At 43.9% G+C, this 23,535-nt stretch overlaps 1 protein-coding gene across 1 annotated transcript in view; it reads right to left on the reverse strand.

Moving 5' to 3' along the window:
• Positions 1 to 300: 300 nt before the first annotated feature.
• slc9a8 (solute carrier family 9 member 8) overlaps positions 301 to 23,535 on the reverse strand; it is a 41,938-nt gene continuing 18,703 nt past the window's right edge. The window contains exons 5-16 of the mRNA XM_083641767.1: positions 19,730 to 19,813; positions 18,126 to 18,227; positions 16,671 to 16,705; positions 13,671 to 13,814; positions 8,884 to 9,025; positions 8,613 to 8,718; positions 7,517 to 7,633; positions 6,759 to 6,841; positions 6,540 to 6,651; positions 5,175 to 5,392; positions 2,708 to 2,854; positions 301 to 2,308 (exon numbers count right to left, since the gene is read on the reverse strand). Coding sequence (XP_083497893.1) covers positions 2,195 to 2,308; positions 2,708 to 2,854; positions 5,175 to 5,392; positions 6,540 to 6,651; positions 6,759 to 6,841; positions 7,517 to 7,633; positions 8,613 to 8,718; positions 8,884 to 9,025; positions 13,671 to 13,814; positions 16,671 to 16,705; positions 18,126 to 18,227; positions 19,730 to 19,813 — 1,404 coding nt within the window. The 3' untranslated portion in view covers positions 301 to 2,194. The remainder of the gene's footprint in view (positions 2,309 to 2,707; positions 2,855 to 5,174; positions 5,393 to 6,539; positions 6,652 to 6,758; positions 6,842 to 7,516; positions 7,634 to 8,612; positions 8,719 to 8,883; positions 9,026 to 13,670; positions 13,815 to 16,670; positions 16,706 to 18,125; positions 18,228 to 19,729; positions 19,814 to 23,535) is intronic.

Consider the following 23,535-nt stretch of genomic DNA (forward strand, 5'->3'; position numbering starts at 1 on the left):
GTGTCTGACAATAAAGTGATGATGATGATGATGAATTCCTGACCAGCAGGGGGAGAAAAGCAGTGAAGGAAAGGTCCTGAAAGACATGAGACAGAGTATTGATAGCATGATGAGATGTGATGGCTGTTTGGATTTTGCTCTTAAGATTGCAACATTGTAACATGACATTCAAAATGCAATGAGATATAGTCAAGTCAAGAGTTTATTTGTATCGGCCTGAAACTTACTTATATTTCTTGATTTTGGTTACACCTTTGCTGATCATTGTTTTGGCATTTTGTGCTCAATGTAGGCTCTGGCTCAGATCATAGGTCTTAACTGTGTTTTGTAACTGAAGTTGTAATTAGAGAGGCTTGCAAGTGTGCAAGCTCTGGCTCAACATAAAAGACATTGGGCCCTATCTTGGTACAGGCGCTATCCCCTTTTTGTGCTTGCGCTGTGTATTGCACTTTTGGGGCTTTTTTCTGGGCCTTTTGCTCAGTGTATGCAAAGAAAATTAGCGTGAAAAGAAAAAGGATCTATTGCCGTCCAAACACTAACAGAACATTACCCTCTGCTGCCCATTTCAGCTCGAAGCACCAACCACTATTCTGTTGACATTCTCCTACATCTATTAATGTGAACTGGGGAGACTTATAAACAGCTGCCTTGTATTTTAAAGTCCTAACTTTGACAACTTGTACTAAGTTCCAGATACTTTGTGTTACAATTATAGACTAGTTCCTGTGCAGAAAACAGATGTAGCCTCTACATGTACAGTACATAGTTATGCCACATTTACACTGGTGTCTTGCAATATACAGTACTGTATTCATTTGTATGCATATTTGATTGCGTTTGAACAATGTGTATAAAACCATAAAAAATGAACACCAGACGAAATCTTTTGTCCCATGTCATCATAGCGCATGTGGGATGTTTAGCCAATATAATTTATTATAACATCATATATTTTTTATAATTCTGCAACGCTCATAGAGCTTGTATAAAAGCATTTATCCCAGCAACAATACATAGAAACATTAGGTTAATAAATAGAAAAAAAAAATACATAGACTTCATTCCCTATCACCCACATATTCATTGTTACCAATCTTCACTACAAAATTCACGCTGAAAATCACAATAGCGATACTTTATTTTAAGTCCTGCTGTATATGTAGGGGAAGGAACCTGTTTAGGGAACTGAAATCAGGGAGGGGGGTATTCCACCATACTTTGGAATGAAAGGGTTTTATAATGTACTGAAGCATATTATGAGCTCTTCCTCTTTTATGTTCTGGGAATTAGTGGATTGTATTACTAGATGTTCTCCAAGACAGCAGCACTAAGAAACACCTCTGCTAGCATTGTGGGTGGTTACTATGGTGGAACAAACTGACTAATGTCACTGTTTAGATCTCACCTGCAATTAACGCTCATCGCCATAGGTGTCGCCAAAGAGAACGAAACGGAAATCTTCAAGATTATATATATAAAAAAAAAAGAAGAAGCTTGGAACCAACTGATTACAAAAGCATTTTCGATTCCTTCCCCAGACATAATGTACTACTTCAAGCAGACCTTAAAAAAAAACGTATTGCCACATAGCAATAAACAACTTGTAAAATCACAGTACAAAAGTGAACAGAAAAAGTGAGAAGGTGCTCTAGTATTGCTTTATATGTGAACCCCCCTTCTCTTCACTTCCCTACAAACCTAAACCTTTCTAAAGGAACATTTCTCAGGATCAACAAATCACTCCCATGTACCTTTTCTGTAGAACAGTGCACCGGACAAAACACATTTCATAGATGTTGCTATAGCTAGTAGCAACTATATGGCATTTGTAAGAGGAACATTCTTCTTCACTGATAAGATTTGCTGCTTCATCCAGTGTTCCAGGTTTTCAATTCCAGTTTTGCTGACGGCACACTATGACTCGACACATTCCATCCTGCGGTCCGTGTGGGGTTTTGTTTGGGGCTCAGCTCAGGTCAAGTGGGACATTCAAGTGAGGCGGTGGAGGATGGGGGGGGGGGTGAAATCCACAGTGGTCATACAGCTTGAGCCAGGTGAACAAACCAGGTGTGACTGTCTGTCACAGAAGATTCCTTCCTTCCTTCACACACATCATGTCCCCTCAGGCCCAGGACACACACAACGTCCATTCGTTTGCTTCAAAGTCACAGAAAGAAGTGTGTGTGTGTGGAGTTTAAAGAAGCTCTGCTTCATCGTCGTCATTCTCGGAGCCCGACGGTCCCTGTCGAACTTCCTCATACCACTTATTGGTCAGGGTCTTCATCTGGATACGGCCGTGTAACAAGTCCTGTGACAGACAGACAATCAGTCAGTCAATCAGTCAATCAGTCAAATACATGTCCCAGAAGGGCACTTTGGTTCACATCAGACAGTAGTGGATAATAAGACAGACACAGACACCTCCCTCCCCCTCTTACTGTACCTCCCTCCCTCCCTCCCCCTCTTACTGTACCTCCCTCCCCCTCTTACTGTACCTCCCTCCCTCCCCCTCTTACTGTACCTCCCTCCCTCCCCCTCTTACTGTACCTCCCTCCCTCCCTCCCCCTCTTACTGTACCTCCCTCCCCCTCTTACTGTACCTCCCTCCCTCCCCCTCTTACTGTACCTCCCTCCCTCCCTCCCCCTCTTACTGTACCTCCCTCCCTCCCTCCCCCTCTTACTGTACCTCCCTCCCCCTCTTACTGTACCTCCTGGGTGAGTCTGCGTGTGAAGAAGGGGTTGAGGTACTTGGCGTCGAGCCACATGAAGCCCTTCAGATCCTGTCTCTGGTAGATGTGAGCCTCGTACTCCTCCTCCGTCAGCTCCGACAGGTGCTCCGACTCGATGGTGTTACCCTGCAGAGAATGGAGGGAGAGACAGGAAGAGAGGGAGAGACAGAAAGAGAAGGAGAGACAGAAAGAGAAGGAGAGACAGGAAGAGAGGGAGAGACAGAAAGAGGGGGAGAGACAGAGGGAGGAGCACATGAGGAAGGGGTGAAAGAGGCGGAGGAGAGTGGGAGGCAGGACAGGGGCGAGGGTGGAGGTGAAACCACACACAGAGATGAAGAGAAGAAAAGAGAAAGAAGGAGACAAGGAGGGCTTGTTTAGATGTTGCTATTTCAGGGTGCAAGACTAAGCTTTGAAGCAGGGATGCACCGATAATGAACATTTTGTCCGATATCGATAACCGATATTAACATTGCTGTTATGGCCGATAAGCGATATTTGCTATGTCGATATCTGTAGGAAAATAAGTTTCTATGACAATCATATTTTTGTACATAATGAAAAACATATGTCCACTGTTAATTAAAAAAAGCAATGTATTTCTTTATTTACAACATATTTGGAAAAGCCCATGAATAATAATTTACTCCATTGTTTCCTCTTAATTTGAAAATGTTGGACGATACGATAACCGATATTAACATTGCTAGCTGTTATTTTGCTCATCAGACCGATAGCGATATATTAGAAAACGATGTTTGCCGATATATCCTGCATCCCTATTTTGAACATATCAAAGACAGACAGACAGACAGACACACACACACACACACACACACACACACACACACACACACACACACACACACACACACACACACACACACACACACACACACACACACACACACACACACACACACACACACACACCTGTGTGAAGACAGTTTAAGAAAAGTTTTCCATAAACACGGAATCGTTTCAAGAAATGTGTGTATCCACATGAAACCACTGAATACCACTGAAACCGCTGTAGTGTATATGCCAGGCCGGTAAGTGGCGCTGTAACGCTGCCATAAAGTACACCAAAAACAGAGAATAAGACAATCTCGTCAATAATGGCATTCAACCTCTAGGGGCGCACAGTCTATAATGTGTATATCACTGTAGCGAGCAGCTTAAACCCTTGGCTTTGCGGGGAGGTTTGCCATGTTGATGAATAAAATGATTAAACCTATACAGGCAAATGCAGAGCTGTTCAGCAGGGCTGATGGTCTCCCTGTAGCCTACAATATAGAACGTTAACTATCGGTGACGTTCCTGATATCATCCACTTCCATGATCTTTAGACATATGCAAACACATCCCAGCGTATTGGCCGCTCCTGCACATCACAGCACAGGCTAAATGATGCAACATAAATATACATTATATAAACTCATGGCATAAATGTGTTTTTATTGAAAAAGTGGCATCAAGTAAGCTAAAGTCTTGTTGGAGTGGACACGAGCGGATATCACAGACATCACAGTGCAACCGTGTGTTCGTCAAACCTCTCACTTCACTATTCACGTTGTATTTGCGAGGGCTATATATAGACCATCCCGAGTATGTCCGTTACACTCAGGGTTTACATTTCATTTCATTTCATTTCGTCCAATATTCAAATATTCCAGAATTGCATGTTGTATTAAAAATAAATAGCCTATTATTTCTATCTAACAAGTTTAGCCTGATTTTGTTTGTGTCCTTGTAAAAACGTAGTCGCCGCTAAGCCTTCTGGCAAATATCCGATGAAGGGAGGGGAGGGGTGGATGGGACGAGTCAGCTGTGGAGCCCTGAGGCTCAGTAGCTAGCGTTGCTGGAGGAGAGAGGTGGGGCTATATGTCGTCATCGGTTCAGGAAAGATGCGTATGGGTTGTAAACACGGAAATGCAAGGGTGGCGTCTTCAGATTTGTTCACTCTGGGACCCGGTTTCAAAAATTTGCGTATTCTCCCAGAGCGTATACTCCCAGAACGCTGGTTCCATCTGGACGAAACGTCCATACGAGAAAAAACTTTAGCGGATACATCTAACTCGTCTCCGTGTGGACATAGCCTCAGTCAACTGAAATAAGACACCGCATGACGCTTGTATTTTGGTGCATCTGGGCCAATGTGTGCGTTTGTCCTTCTCCAAGTGCTTGTGCTGCTGAGTGTGTGTGTGTACTGCTGAGTGTGTGTGCGGAGTGTGTGTGTGCTTCTGAGTGCGTGTCTCTGTGATGATAGTTTTTCCACTCCCCACTGATGCAGTGTGCTTGAAGCAAACCACAATCAATCTTTTGATGTGTCTCTCTTTGAATGTCAGATGAAATCTGTGCGTGCGTGCGTGTGTGTGTGCGCGCGCGTGCACGTGTGTGCATACACTCACATCTGTTCCGAGCGAAATCAAAGTGCTTCAACCATTACCATTTTCTGGGTCTTGCTGAGATTGATGTCTTTCTTGTTCTTGCGCCGTGACGGCTCCTCGATGTCCATGAGGCGGATGAGAGGCTGGGTCCCGCCCCCCAGGAGGAGGATGGTGAACAGGACGATGATGATGGTGGTGGTGCCGATGAGCTGCCGCTTCTCAATGGGCTCCAGGCCCAGATGGAGGCTCAGGGCGTAGGGGATGGCACCTCGCAAACCTACCCCACAAAACGAGAAAGCTACAAAGACTGGAGGGATGGAGGAGACTGTGAAAGGATGGTGGGAGTAGGCTTGGGCGGTATTACCGTATACCGGAGTATTTAGAAATAGCGAAGGTATGATTTTCAACATCGTCAAAACCGTTTTCGATCTTTTTTTGTTCAGCCAAAATAGTCGCAATTGTCCTTGCCTGTGCCGGGCTTAGCCCAATTATTTTTATTAATTTATTTGTTATTTTATTCACCATTTGTAGGCTACTTTTTTTTTTTACCTTATTAATAGGCGAGCATAATGTGTTACAAGCAACACTATATTGTTTAAGACCACTTTAAACTGAACATGTTACAGGTTTGCCCATAACAGTGTCCATTCAGTCCGTTTAATTCTCCATTCTCCATGGAGGACATTTGTGAACAATATTGTGCATGTAACGTTTCCTGAAACATAGAAGTTGCAACTTGTTTTCATTGATGGACATGAATGTATACAACAGGATGTTAGCCAACAGAATAATTATTTGGAGGTAGAAAATAAACACTTAAGACAATTGGCTGGTTACTCGAACCCACCCCGCCGATGAAACTAATACCGTCATATACGTCATAAACCGTAAACCGCCCGGGGTCTAATGTCAAGAAGGTATGAAGAAATAAATACCGCCCAAGCCTAGGTGGGAGGACACATACTCAAAGAGAATGCCTGCTTAGCCTCAGGTAAAACCTCATATAAATTAGGGCTGACACTAACGATTATTTTCATAATCGATTAATCTGTCGATTATTTTCTCGATCAATCGATTAGTTGTTTGGTCTATGAAATGTCAGTAAATGGCAGCAAATGACGATCAGTGTTTCTTAAAGTCCAAGATGATGCCCACAACTCAAAAATAAATAATAAAATACAGGAGTAAAGAAACCAGAAAATATTTAAGAAGCTGGAATCAGAGAATTTAGACCTTTTCTCTTAAAATTGTACTCAAAACGATTAATCGATTATCAAAATAGTTGTTGATTAATTTTCTGCCAATCGACTAATTGATTAATCGTGGCAGCTCTAATATAAATGAATTGCAATCATTATCAAACGACAAAGGCCTTCCCTGGCTGAATTTATTCGTACAGTAGGGCAAAGGTTTCATCATCTCACCACTGAACCACATGATGAACATCATCTTGGGAGTGATCTTATGGTCTCTGAAGAAGTTGAGCAGGAAGGATAAGGGGAAGATGTTTATCGCTCGGCCCAGAAGAACCAGCACCTGGAGTACAGACAGACACAGCTCTGTCACACTGACAGTCGGTGGATTTAGGCCCGGTGGACTACAACATTCAGAGAAGTTAAAAAAAAAAAGGCAATAGCACTTACTATGCACCAGATGACGAAGGAGATTTCAAAGTTGTGAGGGAAGCTGAAGATGGAGAGACCGAGGAAGGCAAACACGCATGTCTCTGGAAGGAAAGAGAGATGAAACATGGTGTTGAGAAGAGCATGTAACAAGTGCAAACCTTTAAGACTACGGTCCCAATCTCCCTATGGCCCCTCCCCCCGTCCCAGCACCCATTTTCCCCCCTAGCTAAACACTCCCCCTACCCACCCCTCGAATCCCGACTCTCTACCACCTTCCTATCCCTAGCTATGGGCCTTTCTCCACTAAACTTACTAAATATCCATGACTGACTGACTGACTGACTGACTGACTGACTGACTGTCCTGACTTTTCCATCTTATGACCCTGGTGGGGCATTGACCCAGCGCAATGGTAAAAAAATACATAAAAATGGCGCTAAGGTAAAAAAAATCCGTTAAACCCTGCGGGGCAATTCATCCTCTGCATTTGACCCATCCTCTACTAGGAACATTCCTAGGAGCAGTGGGCAGCCGCAGTGCAGCGCCCGGGGACCAACTCCAGTTCTTTCGCCAGTACCTTGGTCAGGAGCACTGACAGGACTATTAACCCTAACATACGTGTCTTTGATGGTGGGAGGAAAGAAACCCACACGAACACCACGGGGAGAACATGCAAACTCCACACAGCTGCTGTGAGGCAACTGTGCTGCTAACCACTGAGCCACTGTGGCCTCAAAGACGAAGGGAGAGTGAGAGAGAGGAGGACATTCACTGACCACACATGAAGGCCACTGTGCGCAGCGTCTGCTGCATGAGGATCTGTGTGACGGGAGACAGGTTGTGATGCGTGTAGTGAGACATCACAATACCTGAAAACAGGATGGCCATGATTCCTGGAGGTAGAGAGAAGGGTGGGGGGGAACAAAAACATATGAAGTTATGTGAAGTCAAAGATCCACAACAACTCCTGTCAGCTGTGTGTGAGTGTATGTGCACGTCAGCTGTGTGTGAGTGTATGTGCACCTGTCAACTGTGTGTGAGTGTATGTGCACCTGTCAGCTGTGTGTGAGTGTATGTGCACGTGCACGTGTCAGCTGTGTGCGAGTGTATGTGCACGTCAGCTGTGTGTGAGTGTATGTGCACCTGTCAGCTGTGTGTGAGTGTATGTGCACGTGTCAGCTGTGTGTGAGTGTATGTGCACGTCAGCTGTGTGTGAGTGTATGTGCACGTGTCAGCTGTGTGTGAGTGTATGTGCACGTGTCAGCTGTGTGTGAGTGTATGTGCACGTGTCAGCTGTGTGTGAGTGTATGTGCACGTGCACGTGTCAGCTGTGTGTGAGTGTATGTGCACGTCAGCTGTGTGTGAGTGTATGTGCACGTCAGCTGTGTGTGAGTGTATGTGCACCTGTCAGCTGTGTGTGAGTGTATGTGCACGTGTCAGCTGTGTGTGAGTGTATGTGCACGTGCACGTGTCAGCTGTGTGTGAGTGTATGTGCACGTGCACGTGTCAGCTGTGTGTGAGTGTATGTGCACGTGTCAGCTGTGTGTGAGTGTATGTGCACCTGTCAGCTGTGTGTGAGTGTATGTGCACCTGTCAGCTGTGTGTGAGTGTATGTGCACCTGTCAGCTGTGTGTGAGTGTATGTGCATCTGTCAGCTGTGTGTGAGTGTATGTGCACCTGTCAGCTGTGTGTGAGTGTATGTGCACCTGTCAGCTGTGTGTGAGTGTATGTGCACCTGTCAGCTGTGTGTGAGTGTATGTGCACCTGTCAGCTGTGTGTGAGTGTATGTGCACCTGTCAGCTGTGTGTGAGTGTATGTGCACCTGTCAGCTGTGTGTGAGTGTATGTGCACGTGCACGTGTCGTGTACCCACCAGACAGTTTGATGCCCTCTGCCAGGCCGTACGGCAGGTATGCAAAGATGATCATCATGCCAAACTCCAGTGAAGGAGTATTCCTCAGGTCAAAGTGTTTCAGAAACTGCTCAGAGTTAAGGGGTTAAAACAAGAGGAGACCAGAAGAGAGAGCACACACACACACACATCGATATAACACCACACACACACACACACACACACACGCACGCACGCACGCATGCACACACACACACACACACGCATACACACACACACAGAGTCTGGATACCAGGGCAGAGATGAGCCCGGTGAGGGTTCCCAGGGCAGCAGAACCGAAGAACATTTTAAGGAAGTAGCCCAGGGCCTGCACAAACGTCTCCCAGCCCGACACCATGGAGTTCTCTGAGTTGGAGAAAAAACCCTCTGCTGTGCTGAAAGACAAATAATAATAGGAGAAAAGGAGAAAAGAAATTAGACATTATAGAGCCTCTGTGTAGTGTACTATTAAATACTCTTTATAGCAACGTCACCCTCACATATTTAGTGTTGTAGTACATCTTTCTGGCCCTAGAGGGCAGTGATGCTCCACCACTAAATCCTACAAACTCACAGGAATGATTGTACGGAAGTGGCTGTGTTAGTGTGTAAGCGAAGTTCCCTTGTGTGTGTGTGTGTGTGTGTGTGTGTGTGTGTGTGTGTGCGTGTGTGTGTGTGCTGTGCGTGTGTGTGTGCTGTGCGTGCGAGCGTGTGCGTGCGTGTGTGTGTGTGTTGTGCGTGCTGTGCGTGCGAGCGAGCGTGTGTGTGTGTGTGTGTGTGTGTGTGTAAACACATCATTAAAATCTACTGCTGCTACACTGCTCTACTGTATCAGTATCACTGTGCAGTTTAAGGGGACGTCCTGGGTCCTGCAGATAAAGGATATATTTGGATATAATCTGAGACAGAAGCCTGTGTTTTGAATAATGCAGGGTTTATCTTCCAAGAGCCCAGTCTGACTACACCAACATCTGGGATAAATTCTGAATTCCCCGCCCACTTAATCTTTTTTAGAACTTGAATTTGATTGGTTGAAAATGTTTCCTCTGTCATCTCTGCATCAAAAAAAAAAAAAAAAAAAAAAAAGTTCAGAGATCAAACCAAAAACGGATAAAGATTGGGATGTTTTTAAAGTCATAATTGTAGTGGGAACACAGGCATTCTATTCACTTAGAGAATGTTTTATTTTATTTTATGGTTCTAGTTCTAGTTATCTTTATTGGCATCATTTTAGACGTGACTGGGGCCTTTATTCACTCTCTCCGGACGACAAACTGTAATCATTAACCAGCTTGTTAAGCATTAGCAGCCAGCTCGCAGGCAGAGAGACGTGTTAGCCGCCGTGTGGTTGTAATGTAAGACTGAGGGGCCTCTGAGATGATGTAGCGCCAGGCTAACAGCTAAGCAAAGTGGCCCGGGTTAGCCGGGCTGATCTATTATGCATGGATCCGTTTACTCTACAGGGCCGCGCGGACACTGGAGACGGGCAGTGTGCAGCATTTAGCCGGGTGTGAGGAGGAGGGACAGATAGGTCGGAGCGAAGTGACATTACAGAGACGTCAGGCTGACAGTGATACATACAAACAAGGCAATCCTGCCAGCAGTCTGTTTCCGTCAAACTAGTCTGTCAAGATTCTGTGTGTGTGTGCACGTGTGTGTGTGCGTGTGTGTGTGCGTATGTGTGTGTGTGTGTGTGTGTCCGGCAGTCTATTGACACAGTCTCTGTGAGAAATTGAGAGTGTGACTCTCTAAGGACCGGCTGGCTTTGTCTACAACCAGTTTCCAGTGTTACAAGCACATGAATGGAAGAAAGAACAGTAGTGCTTTTTATCTCTCTCTCTCTCCCGTTACTCAAAAGTGGAAGTGGACTCTCTGTTTGCTTTGGTTCTGGTTTGTTACAGACTGTAAAACATGACACAGACTTCATGTTTCTGGAGTCTGACTCGACGACGTCTGTAGACTTCATACTGTACACCTGCTGTTGGAGAAAATATAAGTTCCATGCCATTTCCTATTCAATAAGCTACAAATGTAAGGTACAAGTTATCTAAATACGTCTGTCTGTGTATGTACACAGGTTATCCAAATATGATGTCTATCTGTGTATGTACACAGGTCTATGAAGTACGTCTGTGTCATAACTATATGTAACTAAAATGGAAATGTATATGAATATATTAATAACTAGTGATTGTCCAAATAAAGGCTAATGTGATGTAAATTTTCTCTATCAGTTTCCATGCCATTTCCTATTCAATAAGCTGATAGTTGCCTAATAATTGCATACGCATAATTATGCTATGAGTTACCGTGACATGACACCTGCTATACGCAGGTTCTGTCGGTCTTGGCTGCCATTTGGACTGCCGGTGTGATGATCACACCACAGATACCTGCTGATCTCGGCGTTAGTCATGTGGAGATCAGGTTGTGTTGGTTAAGGAGAGGAAGGAGTGGTGGGCAGAGACTGTGTGACTGCCTTTCTCGAGGCAATAAAATCTAGGTGACAGGTTGTATTTTGCTCCTCTCTCCTCGCCTCACTTTGTTGTATCAGCAAAAAGACCAGGAGGCTTCAAAGGTTGGAGGATTCCCGACTCCGCCCTAGGAGACCACGGGAGGCTCAGCTGACATCATCAAGTCTGTTTAATAATTCGTATATTTCCTGTGTGTAGTGGAGAGAGGTAATAAAAGCACTCGCCTGCCACCGCGGAGAGCTGGGTTTCAATTCCCGGCAGCAGTTAGGGTGCTGTTCAGGGAGGAGGGGAACTGGGGGGGGAATAGCGTGATCCTCCCACGTGCTAGGTCATGCCGGTGAAACTCCCCGGTGTCAGGTGAAGAGAGGCAGCTGGCGACTGGCCCAGGGTAGGAAATTAGCGGGGGCTCAGGGGGCAAAATGCCCCTAAAAAAAAATCGAGAATTGCCCTTGGAATTGAGGCGATGGGGGCTTTTAAATGCCTCCATAAAATAATAAGTTTAATACTTTTTGTATTTTAACATTATTCTTGCAAAGCGTGACTCGAAAATGGCCAACTAGACATCCATACAAGCCCTGCCCCTCCCCTACTAGCGTTATTGACCTCAGTGACAAGCTAGCTGGCCAGCTAGTTCACTCATGTTTTTGCCAAGTACATTAATAACACGCCAGACAATCAACAGTGTTGTTGAGATAGGAAATGGGGATCTTTAACTGTGATTGTTTATGCAAAGTTTATGAACTTTTAGAAATAAAATATGCTTGGATAAGAGTCATTGATTGGTCCGTCATGCTACATACACTAGGTGCAACTAAGGTATTTCCCAACATTTGATCAAATTGCCCTGGAAATTATCCAAAATGCCCCCGAAATATATTTCATGGGGGCAAAAGTAGCCGTCGTTTAAAAAAGTTAATTTCCTACCCTGCCGACTGCACATGTATAGGAGGAAGCATGTGCTAGTCTACAACTCTCCCCAGATCAGCAGAGGGGGTGGAGCTACGACCGGGACATGGAATTGGCCAAGTACAATCGGGCGAAAATAGGAGAAAAATATGGGAAGGGAGGGAGGGAATAAATCCTACTGGCTATAAAACATTGGGACAGACTGTGTATGGCACGTGGTGAGTTAAGCTTAATTTATACTTATTAGAAAGTGTCGCTCAGCACATGGTCGCAGACGAAAAATAAAGCGTCGCTCATGTTGCTGCATTTATGCTTCTCTCCTCGGCTCAACGGTCACGTGACGCTAGAGACAGAGGGAGGCAGAGAACTAGTGCAGACAGTCAAGAGAGGGAACGCTGTCAGTGAACCCACGTGGGAGGCAAGATTTAACTCCAGCCGCATATAACGACACACAACCACACAACTCACCTCCTCTCTCTCTGGGAAGTTGGTCACGGTGTTCTTTGTGATTTTCACGAAGTCATACATCAAGGACAGGCTGATAAAAATAGCGGGGACACGTTCATTCATTTAATTTCAGCAAAAAATAAAACAAGGAAGACGCGCGCGTGCCCGTCTATATAGCAAGTCAGACTTGCGCAACATTATGTGACGTAGTCAGCGACACTAGACATTTCACCAGGTAGCAGACGCTGCTCGCCGACACTTGAAAGTGTCGACTCAAGTCCTCATTTCTGTCGGCGACCGTTTCAAAAGTGTCGGCAGACGAAGCATAAATTGGGCTTTAGAGAGAAGACAGACTGTTGTAAGGCACGTGGTGGGACAGACTGTGTACGGCACGTGGTGGGACAGACTGTGTACGGCACGTGGTGGGACAGACTGTGTACGGCACGTGGTGAGTTAGAGAGAAGTATACCAAACTGGCTTCTGAATACTGAGTGTAAAAACCATATGACACTGACATGATCTTGTCCTACAGGATGTGGATACTACTACATGTTGATGTATGCTGGTGCCTGCAGGAGTGGATCACACTCCACGTGCCTCCAAGCCTTTTTCCATCATCTGACGTGACGTCTCACTGACTGTGTGACGTGTGTGTGTGTCTGTCTGTGTGTGCGTGTGTGTGCGTCTGTACGTGTGTTTGTGTGTCTGTGTGTTTGTGTGTCTGTGTGTTTGAGTGAGAGCATGTATGTTTGTGTGTACACATGCATTAGGCAGTGTGCGTCTGTGTGTGTGTGTGTTTGAGAGCATGTATGTGTGTACACATGCATTAGGCAGTGTGTCTGTGTGTGTGTGTCTGAGAGCATGTATGTTTGTGTGTACACATGCATTAGGCAGTGTGTCTGTGTGTGTGTGTCTGAGAGCATGTATGTTTGTGTGTACACATGCATTAGGCAGTGTGTCTGTGTGTGTGTGTCTGAGAGCATGTATGTCTGTGTGTACACATGCATTAGGTAGTGTGTGTGTGTGTGTGTGTGTGTGTGTGCGCACGTCTGTGTGTTTGAGAGCATGTACAGTATGTCTGTGTGTAGTGTACACATGCATTAGGCAGTGTGTGTGTGTGTGTGTGTGTGTGTGTGTGCGTCTGTGTGTTTGAGAGCTGTGTGCACACATGCATTAGACAGAGTATGGGAAAGCAGAGGAGAGAGGCTCCTACTTGGTGAGTACGATGGAGACGGCGTCGTTGAGGATGCTCTCTCCAAACACCAGCATGTTGAGGACCGGGTCCACGTTGAGGGCGTTGAAGATGGCGATGGTCGCTACGGGGTCCACAGCCGAGATCAGAGAGCCAAAGGCAAAGCTGCAGCAGCAACAAAGGAGGAGAAAGCCCCTCGATATAACTCTTTCACATGAACATGACAGCGTTTTAATCAGTTGGATGGTACAGTGACTTCTAACTGACTGTTAGACTGTCGCCGCTATCGTTCCCACACAGCCCTCTGAAGACCTCTTCTGCACTATGGATCTTTAGTGTCGGCGTCCCGGAGCGACTTGACGGTGTCAAGTTACCCGGAACTTTTAATTCCATTTCCTGCACAGTTCCTTCAAATTAAATGCATAGCGGCAGCTTTTGTTTTGAAGGCTAAACGTCCAAACCGGAACTCTTATTATTTGGTCATTGAACGGAGCTTTAGCGGTCTCTCTCTTTCAAGATTCAAGATATTGTCACTCCGTTGTACAATTATGCACGTGTGAAATTATTGTGCTGGGGGGCATCATTACAAGACATAGGTAGGTACAAAGTCACAACAATTATGATTATTTTCAGTCTATGAACGGTCCTGGGCGGAAACAGGCAACCGGCAGCTGGAAACAGGGAGGGAGGGAGGGTGTCATGGAAGCGCCCACGCTCTCCCCAGGAAACCCGTGAATACAACACAACACAGACAATACAAACAGACAATACAGACAGAAAGACGTACATGTATACAACACAATACAGACAATACAGACAGAAAGACATACATGTATACAACACAACACAGACAATACAGACAGAAAGACATACATGTATACAACACAACACAGACAATACAGACAGAAAGACATACATGTATACAACACAACACAGACAATACAGACAGAAAGACATACATGTATACAACACAACACAGACAATACAGACAGAAAGACATACATGTATACAACACAACACAGACAATAGAGACAGAAAGACATACATGTATACAACACAATACAGACGAATGCATGTGGACACCCAACAAAGAGAAACGTCTTCATCACCATAACCAAAACCATTTACATGACGTGCAAAGCAGGTCAGATGGAGGCAGACAAGGAGTTATAAATAAACACATTGGCTTTATGAGTGGACAGTGACACACCCACACACTCACAACTAAGCTATAGTTGTGCTTTGTCAAAAGGCCTGTTTGAACTCTCTGAGGACAAACCTACATGCACTGTCTCTATAAACAAGGGTGCCCACATGAAAGTCAGGGATCCTCCACCTCTTAAAGACATAAGGAGGGTGTGGAGCAGGAAGAGGCTTAAGTTTGGCTGAAGGCGTGCGAACAGGAATGCAGGATATCCTACTGCAGCAACACTCAACTTGCTTTGCCCGGGGGCCACTTTTGCAAAAATAACAGGAGGCCAGGGGCCGGTTAATAAACAAAACGTTAATCATATACATTTTTCTGTAGCGGATTGTAGGTTTCTGGGGTGCCAGGCGGAATTTAGCCTGGCAATATTAAATGTTTAATAAAGATTTTTTTACACTCTGCCATGAACCCACATAGCATCAATCTGAACCCCCCAGCAGAATGTAAACAATAATCAAAGCAATAAAATCAGAGTGAAAATACAAACACAATATGCAGTGTATTTGGAGGTACAATGAAAACAATAAGCAACAAAAGTTAGAAATTCAGTTTCTTCACTTCAATTCAGTTCAGTTCTCAAATCTGTTTAGAGAGTAAACCCTCTTCCCAAACAAATCAATAAAGGATCGCTCTCATAAATAAAATTAACCAAACGGGTCGACTTTGTGCACACAGGATACTTAGTTAGGTTAAGTTTAGTTAAGTGCATACAGAAGTGTCTGGGTGGCAAGCAGGCCTGCGATATTTTACAATTTATCTGGAGCTCTGTCAAACTTTATTTAGCGTTATTTTTTTATTGTGAATTAGAAAATGGTCAGGGCAGGGGCCAGAGAGGCCATTTACACCTGGCATTAACATGTGGTTTCTGCCATCAGATTGCAATCAGATTGTATTTTATCACATCAGCCTGATTCCATTTACACCTGGCGTTAACATACATTTTCTGCAATCTGATTGCAATCAGATTACAAAAATGGTTGTCCTCTCAATCCACATAAAGTTGCTGTATCCAGATTGAGAGGACACATTGCATTTACACTTGTGTTCAATGTGTACACAATGCATCCCTGACCACCTCCGGAGGTGGTTTGGCCGATCAGATTGCAATCCTTCTTCAATGCGTTTTGGGGGTGTTTACAACTGGCATTTCAAGTGATAAAACACAATCTGATTGCAATCTGATGACAGAAAACGCATGTTAGCGCCAGGTGTAAATGGCCTCTCTGCACCCTATCGGGGCCTGCATCTGGCCCCTGGGCCGCAAGTTGAGTATCACTGTCCTATTGGAACACACTAAGGCAGTGGTTCTCAATCCTCCTTTTCACATCAAGGACCCCTAAACTGACACAAATTAGACCATGGAGGCCCATCTGATAAGCTTTTGTCACAGGGTCCTCCATCTGATCATATTTGAGCTTTTAGATGTTTGACTACAGAAAGCGTATGAAAGCCATGACCAAAATAGTCCTACATTCTGTCATTGTGAGAACCACTGCACTATAATGTACAGCAGATTGGAGATCAAAAGTGCTAGACCAAGCCAGCAGGGGGCACCAATATGAAACACTGTTATCACCACTCATTTTCCTGTGACATGATTGGAAAAAGCCTACGTCAGAATAGAGCATGTTTTCATTCAACTCTGGTGTGTGAGAGTTGAATCCCCAGAGTTCTTGAGAAATCCCCAGTCATTCTGATGATGTGAGAGAGTGATGAAAGAATCAACTCAAACACTTTGTTCATGGTTCACATCAACTGTACAGTCGTTTCTCTGTGGCAATGTATCAACATGTCATCATAAAGAACACACTCACCTATCAGTCATGCTCATCTTGTAGATCACATCAGCCTTGGGAAAGCACACCCAGATCGCACGCACGCACACACACACACACAGACACACACAGACACACACACACACACACACACACACACACACACACACACACACACACACACACACACATCAAAACTGTTGTAAAACAAGGGCTTATGGTCATGTGCCAACATCTAGAGCAGACAAGGGCAGGAAAGTGTAGCAATTAACAAGTGTTGTTTGCTATTAGCTCAGGAATGTCTCTATAATGTTTGGCAACGATACAGCTCAACAGTCGCGTGACGTGTCCTGCCCCAGAAGTGAGTTTCCCCATTGATTTTCTCCATAGACATTTCGAAAAGTCCTTGACTTTTACGGCTGGAACCAAGCCAACCCGTGACCTACTGAATCGTGAGTGACCGTAAAACATTCGGTTCGGCGGAAAAAGAAAAAAAAAATAACAAGGAAACTGCTTGTTATTTAGCTATGTTATTTAGTTATTTAGCTGCTTGTTTAGGTTATTCGGCTTGAGGCCGAAACGCATCAAGGTTTGTTTTTAAAGTCTAATATGACCATGCCATGACAATAAAGGCATTTTAATTGGTTTATAGAGAGAACCTTTGAGTTTTTTACGTGTGTGTCTAATGTTTAATTGTACGTTTAATTAGGTATATGCTATTTGCACCTGTGCAAACAGAATGTTAATTATGTTTAATTATGTTTAAAGTAGATCCATGCCATTTGCACCTATGTGCAGTGAATATGTCACTGTTTTTGGCTTGTCTTATTGCTTTACTGCCTTATTGCTTGTTGCTTCTCTTGTCTTCCTGCACCTATATGCCCTGTTATTTTGCACTATGTTGTAACGGAGTTCACAGCACAAGAATTTCACACGTGATACTTGTACTACGGAGTGACAATAAAAATCTTGAATCTTGAATCTTGAATTTCTTGTTGTTCGAAATGTCTATGGAGAGAATGTATGGGGAACTCACTTCTGGGGCAGGAAATGTCACGAAAGGTCACGTAAGGTCACTGAATCCTGAGAGGAAGTTGGCACCAACATTCCAAACATGTTAGACACAAGAATACAAAAGGACTCAAAGGCACTCGCGTTTCAGCATCAAGCCTTCACCAGGAAGTCTTCGTTTTTTTTTTAACTTCCTGACGAAGGCTTGAGGCCGAAACGCATCAAAGTTTGTTTTTGAAGTCTAATATGACCATGGCCATGACAATAAAGGCATTTTAATTGGTTTAAAGAGAGCACCTTTGAGTTTTTTGTGTGTGTGTGTGTGTCTATCAAAAGTCCACCCCAAACAAACTCAATTTGGAGTCCACCCAGGATAGTCAAGGTGGGATTGAGAACAATTTCACGAAGACACATTTGAAGACACTGTTTTCTCTGACTCCGGGAACCCTTACAACAGTTACAGTATATGACTAGCATCCTCACCTGTCCAAGGAAATAGATGCCTCCTCCTACAATGAAGGCAGAGATGGCTGTGCCAATCACAGCAAAAAGGCAGATGGAGCCAATGTTCTGGAAGAAGTTACCCTGAAATAAAATGCTTTCAATTGAGTTATGGGAACATACTAGGGGTGTCAAAAATAATCCATTATAAGATGCATCGAGATGCGGACGTGCACGATTCTGCATCGATTCACAAATGTCAAAAATCGATTATTAAAAAAAAAATATATATATATATATATATATATATATATATCAGTGTTGGGCAGTAGCTTGCTACAAGTAGCGAAGCTACATAGCTTAACTACATTTCTCAGTAGCTTGGTGGTAGCTTCACTACTTTTGAACCAAGTAGCTTTTTCAGTAGCTAAGCTACTTATAGACCCAAGTAGCTTGTAGCTTCCCGCAAAAGCTACAAGCTACTCACCAGAGAAAATCCATGAGCAAAGCATGCAGCGGAGATTTCTGCTGTGGTTTGGATTAAACAGGAGGAGACATTGCATATGTCAAGTGTGCCTGTGTGTAGCGAATAAAGCACTTCCAGTTCCATTATGACAGACAACAAGTGTTGTTGTCTCATCCTTGCTTTTTAGCATCCTTGCCTCTCTTGCAGCACGACCTGGCACTACTCTGCCTCTGATTGGGTTGGGTTTAGGCAATGAAGACTGACGATTGGTTAAGGGTAGGGCAAAATATGTCATGTGCTGGCAAAGTCACATCCGCAATGAACTTTGAAAGATGGCAGAGCCAGAGGGAGCCACTGGCAGTGATGAAGAAGACGTTCAGGTTTTATTGTCTGTTTTTGAATATGTGCCAGTGAGAGTTTCAGTGTGTTTTATAATATAATAAACAATCAAAATTAGATTTTTTTTTCGCCTGCCTATTTGTTTGGTGCAAAGTTGTTCTTTGACATGAAGTTGATTCAATGTGAGAAAAAAAGTAGCTTTGATGTAGCAAGTTGCTTTTGCCATGTTGCTCATAGCTTAGCTTGCTACATTTCTCTGGGGATAGCTTCAATGTAGTTTAGCTATATTTAATCAAGAGTAACTGATAGCTTAGCTTACTACATTTTCCAAGTAGCTTGCCCATCACATATATATATATATATACTGTATATACAGTATATATATTTTTTATAATCAAATAAAATATAATGGAAGTACATGCAGTTGTTTATTTTAATTATGGATCATAATACACTGCAATTCCAAATGCACTTTTATTTTAAAAGTAGCCACACAGTGAGAAAAAAGAAAGTGAGAAAAAATAAATCATGTATTGCGGAAAAAAGTGACGCATCGATTTAAGATGCATCGAGATGCATCGAGAATCGTAATCGAATCGAATCGTAGCCCTCTGAATCGTAATCCAATCGAATCGTGAGGCCAGTGAAGATTCACAGCCCTAGAACATACTGTATTATGCCAAAGGTGACAAGAACGAGTGCTACAACACAACGACGGCATGATGCAATTAAAATGGAAAACTGCTTCATACATACAGGAAAAACTTGATCAACGGTACAGAGTAAAGGCGCGCACACACAATGCATGCACATGCACACGCACACGCAAACTCACACCCACCTTATGCAAAGAGTATCCCGACTCAAAGATGATGGGCGGCAGCAGCAACAGGAAGAACATGTTGGGTCTGAACATCTCTTCTTCCTTATGGAGAAAGACGGAGACAACCTCATTAACCTATCCCACATTTCAACTGTTCAACTGTAGCGCTGGGGTAGCCTAAAGGGTAGAGCCACAGGCTTGTGAAAGGAAAGGTTGACAGTTTGAATCCCTCGACTGGTTGGGACGCACATAAGCAAACGCGCCACCGCTCACTTCTGATAGAGTGCCCGTGAGCAAGGCAGTCAACTTTAGTTAAAAATAGTTTTACTTGTTCAAACCAAACGGTACAGATATATTTAGAAACAGGAGAGATCGCATAACATTTCACTCGGACCAAAACGTTAACGTTTTTTTTTTAACGTTTTAGTCAGAGTGAAATGTTCTATGGTCTCTCCCGATTCTAAATATAGCTGAACCGTTTGGTTTGACCAAGTAAAACTATTTTTATAAGCATTTTACGAAATGTCTATGGGAAAATAAATTGTGGAAGAAAATCTCTCGTACGGAGGGTGGTCATCGGGCCAACAGTAGAAGACTGCAGAAGCACAGGGCAAAAGCCAAGTGCAAGTGCTGAGAGCTGCACGAGTGGGTGTGAAGCTGGGAGCTGCGTAGCCTAAATGAGTGCTCAGAAATCCTTTTCAGCTTCAATAAAATAAAGCTGAACAAAATGAATAGGGGGAGGGGCAGCCTATTAAGTACAAGTAACAGGCGACATTTTTCCATCCAACAAATGACTAAAGTGACTCCAAAAGCCTGCGTCAGTCAGCAGATTTCTTATACATTCTGTAACATTTTGCTATCCTGAATGAGCCCAAGGGTTTGGAGCGGCCTACATACAGTCTTTGAATGCTAAATGCTAATGCTAATCAGAGTAGACACTCAGTAAATGAGCTAATAAATACTCTGTGTATGTGTCTCACTGAATTGTGGACGCACAACATGTGATTACGCATTCACTTTCATCATCCGGTGGTGCAAGTCAGCCCTCTGTTCATCAGGTGACTTGACACTGAGTCCTGGACTAGGGCAAAGGGAGAAGAGAGAGAAGATGCCTGAACTATGTTGGACACACACACACACACACACACACACACACACACACACAAGAAGCAGTATATAAATTAGTGCTGCCACGATTAATCGATCGACAGAAAATTAATCGACAACTATTTTGATAATCGTTTTGAGTACAATTTTAAGAGAAAAGGTCTAAATTCTCTGATTCCAGCTTCTTAAATGTGAATATTTTCTGGTTTCTTTACTCCTGTATGACAGTAAACTGATATTATCTTTGAGTTGTGGACAAAACAAGACATTTGAGGGCGTCATCTTGGACTTTGGGAAAACACTGATCGTCATTTGCCACCATTTTCTGACATTTTATAGACCCAACAACTAATCGATTAATCGAGAAAATAATCGACAGATTAACCGATTATGAAAATAATCATTAGTGGCAGCCCTAATATAAATGCATGCCTATATCCATGTATGTACTGTACTGTACACCAACTCACCCATGCATTCAAACACACATACTGTAACACACAGGCTCTACGGACACAACTGCGCTACATATGGGTCTTTATCTCTGAGTCACACACACACACACACAAAGTTCGTCGGTTGCATCAATGCCAGTTATGCCAACCTCAACACACACAGCCACACACACGCAGGCACACACACACGCGCACACACACACACAAAGTTCGTCGGTTGCATCAATGCCAGTTATCCCAACCTCAACACACACACACACGCACACACACACACACACACACACACACACACACGCGCGCACACACACACACACACACACGTGGTAACCCAGTGACCCTAGCTCTCTCTGATCATTCCGGCGATATAATGAAATCATTGTTGCCTCTCAGCTGAATGGGCCGGCCTCCCAGATCAGGCGTAGGCATCATGTGCCTGTGTGCATTACGCTCTGGCTGCCAGTGTGTCTGTGCCCGATGCGCCATATGCTACTGAGTGACCCCGCGCGCGCGTGTGTGTGTGTGTTGCATAATGTGTCACTAAGTTAGAAGCATTATGTTTCTTCACTTCCACAGTGAGTGTCCACGTTTGTGCGCCCGTTTGTGTGTGTCTGTCTGTATGCGTGTGTGTGTGCGTGACTCACAGAGCTCATGTGCATGGGGAAGGCCTCCATTCTGGGCCATGGGTGTCACTAATGTCATGTCAGCTCTCAGTCAGGCCGATGCAGGGGGGCGGGGCCCTGGTCTGCATGATTGACACTATCAGACAATCTGTGTCATTGTGTTGCAGCAGGAGCTGTTTCTGTTTCTGGCAGCTGAGCGGAGCGTGACTCCGCCCCCCCCCCGGCAGGCAGCACCACCACCACCACTGGACCAGGGTGAAGCCAATTACTCCTACATTTTGACTTCTGCTCCCAGTTTGGATTTCCCACGTAGTTAGGTAACAGAACTGACGCAATCATACCGGTCTTTGGGTCTAGGGTTTTCAAACTTTTTCCATGTCAAGGACCCCCCTAAACTGACACAAATTAGACCACGGACGGACCCCCATTTGATAAGGTTTTCTCCCAGGACCCCCCCATCTGATACAATTTTTGCTTTTATATGTTTTTTTTTATTACAGAAACTATATGAAACCCACGGCCAAAATAGTCATACATTCTATCATTGTGTTACTTATGGATGGAATTATAATGGAAATAAATGATTCCCCTTTTTTCTGGGGACCCCCTGGAACCCACTCAAGGAGGTCCCCACTTTGAATAGCACTGGTCTAGGTAACGTAAGACAGGGGTTCTTCAGCCAAGGACCCCTTACAAAATAGAAAATATACCGGGGACCCCCTCATTATGATTTGTGATTTTGTGATAAGCTTGTTTCCCCGGTAACATGCTTGACTTTTAAATTGATAGGTTTGTTAGATTAGAATGTAATCCATGAATCCATTTTAGATTTAAAGCATCAAATATTTTCATTTAACTATGAAGCTTGAAAAAAAAAAAAAGTTTTTATTTTTATTTTCCTGAAAACTTGACAAAGTGCCACGGACCCCTGGGGGTCCCTGGACCCCCGTTTGAGAACCACTGACGTAAGGCATCGGTTTATTTCTATACAAAACAGCAGAGGCACTTCCTTCTGACAATTTTTCAAACCACAAGTACAGAAACCGAGATCATGTGGAACCAGTCATGGTTTCACATTATCTCGGTTTGTACTTGTGAGGAAGTTAAAAAATTCCCAAAATGTTGGGGCTGGTCAGGGCAGGCAATTCACAAGATAGAAAACTCCATCCTCACCGTTGTTATTTTTTGTTTTTGATCCAACTGAAATGTTTTAAGGTCACTGACGATACAGTAGGTCACGGGTCGGCTTTGTCCCAGCCTTAAAGGAACACTCCGCCCATTTTCAACCAGCTTTGTATCATTAGAACATCAGTAGTATATCAGAAAACTGTAAACGGTTTTGAAGTCTGTCATTTAATTTGACAGTTATTGAACTGTCAAACTAGATGAATGACAGAATGTTTGACAGTTATTGAGAGTTGATTTGAGTTAATGAGTTATTCATTTGAGTTAGTGTGGACCAGTGATGTCACCGGTCCACACTTTAACACTCAATAACTGTCAAATTAAATGACAGACTTCAAAACAGTTTACAGTTTTCTGATATACTACTGATGTTCTAATGATACAAAGCTGGTTGAAAATGGGCGGAGTGTTCCTTTAAAACCCGTTATGTATAAGGATTTTTCAAAATGTCTATGGA

Source organism: Poromitra crassiceps (assembly GCF_964638095.1).
Source record: "Poromitra crassiceps genome assembly, chromosome: 8".
In the NCBI taxonomy this organism is placed as follows: domain Eukaryota; kingdom Metazoa; phylum Chordata; class Actinopteri; order Beryciformes; family Melamphaidae; genus Poromitra; species Poromitra crassiceps.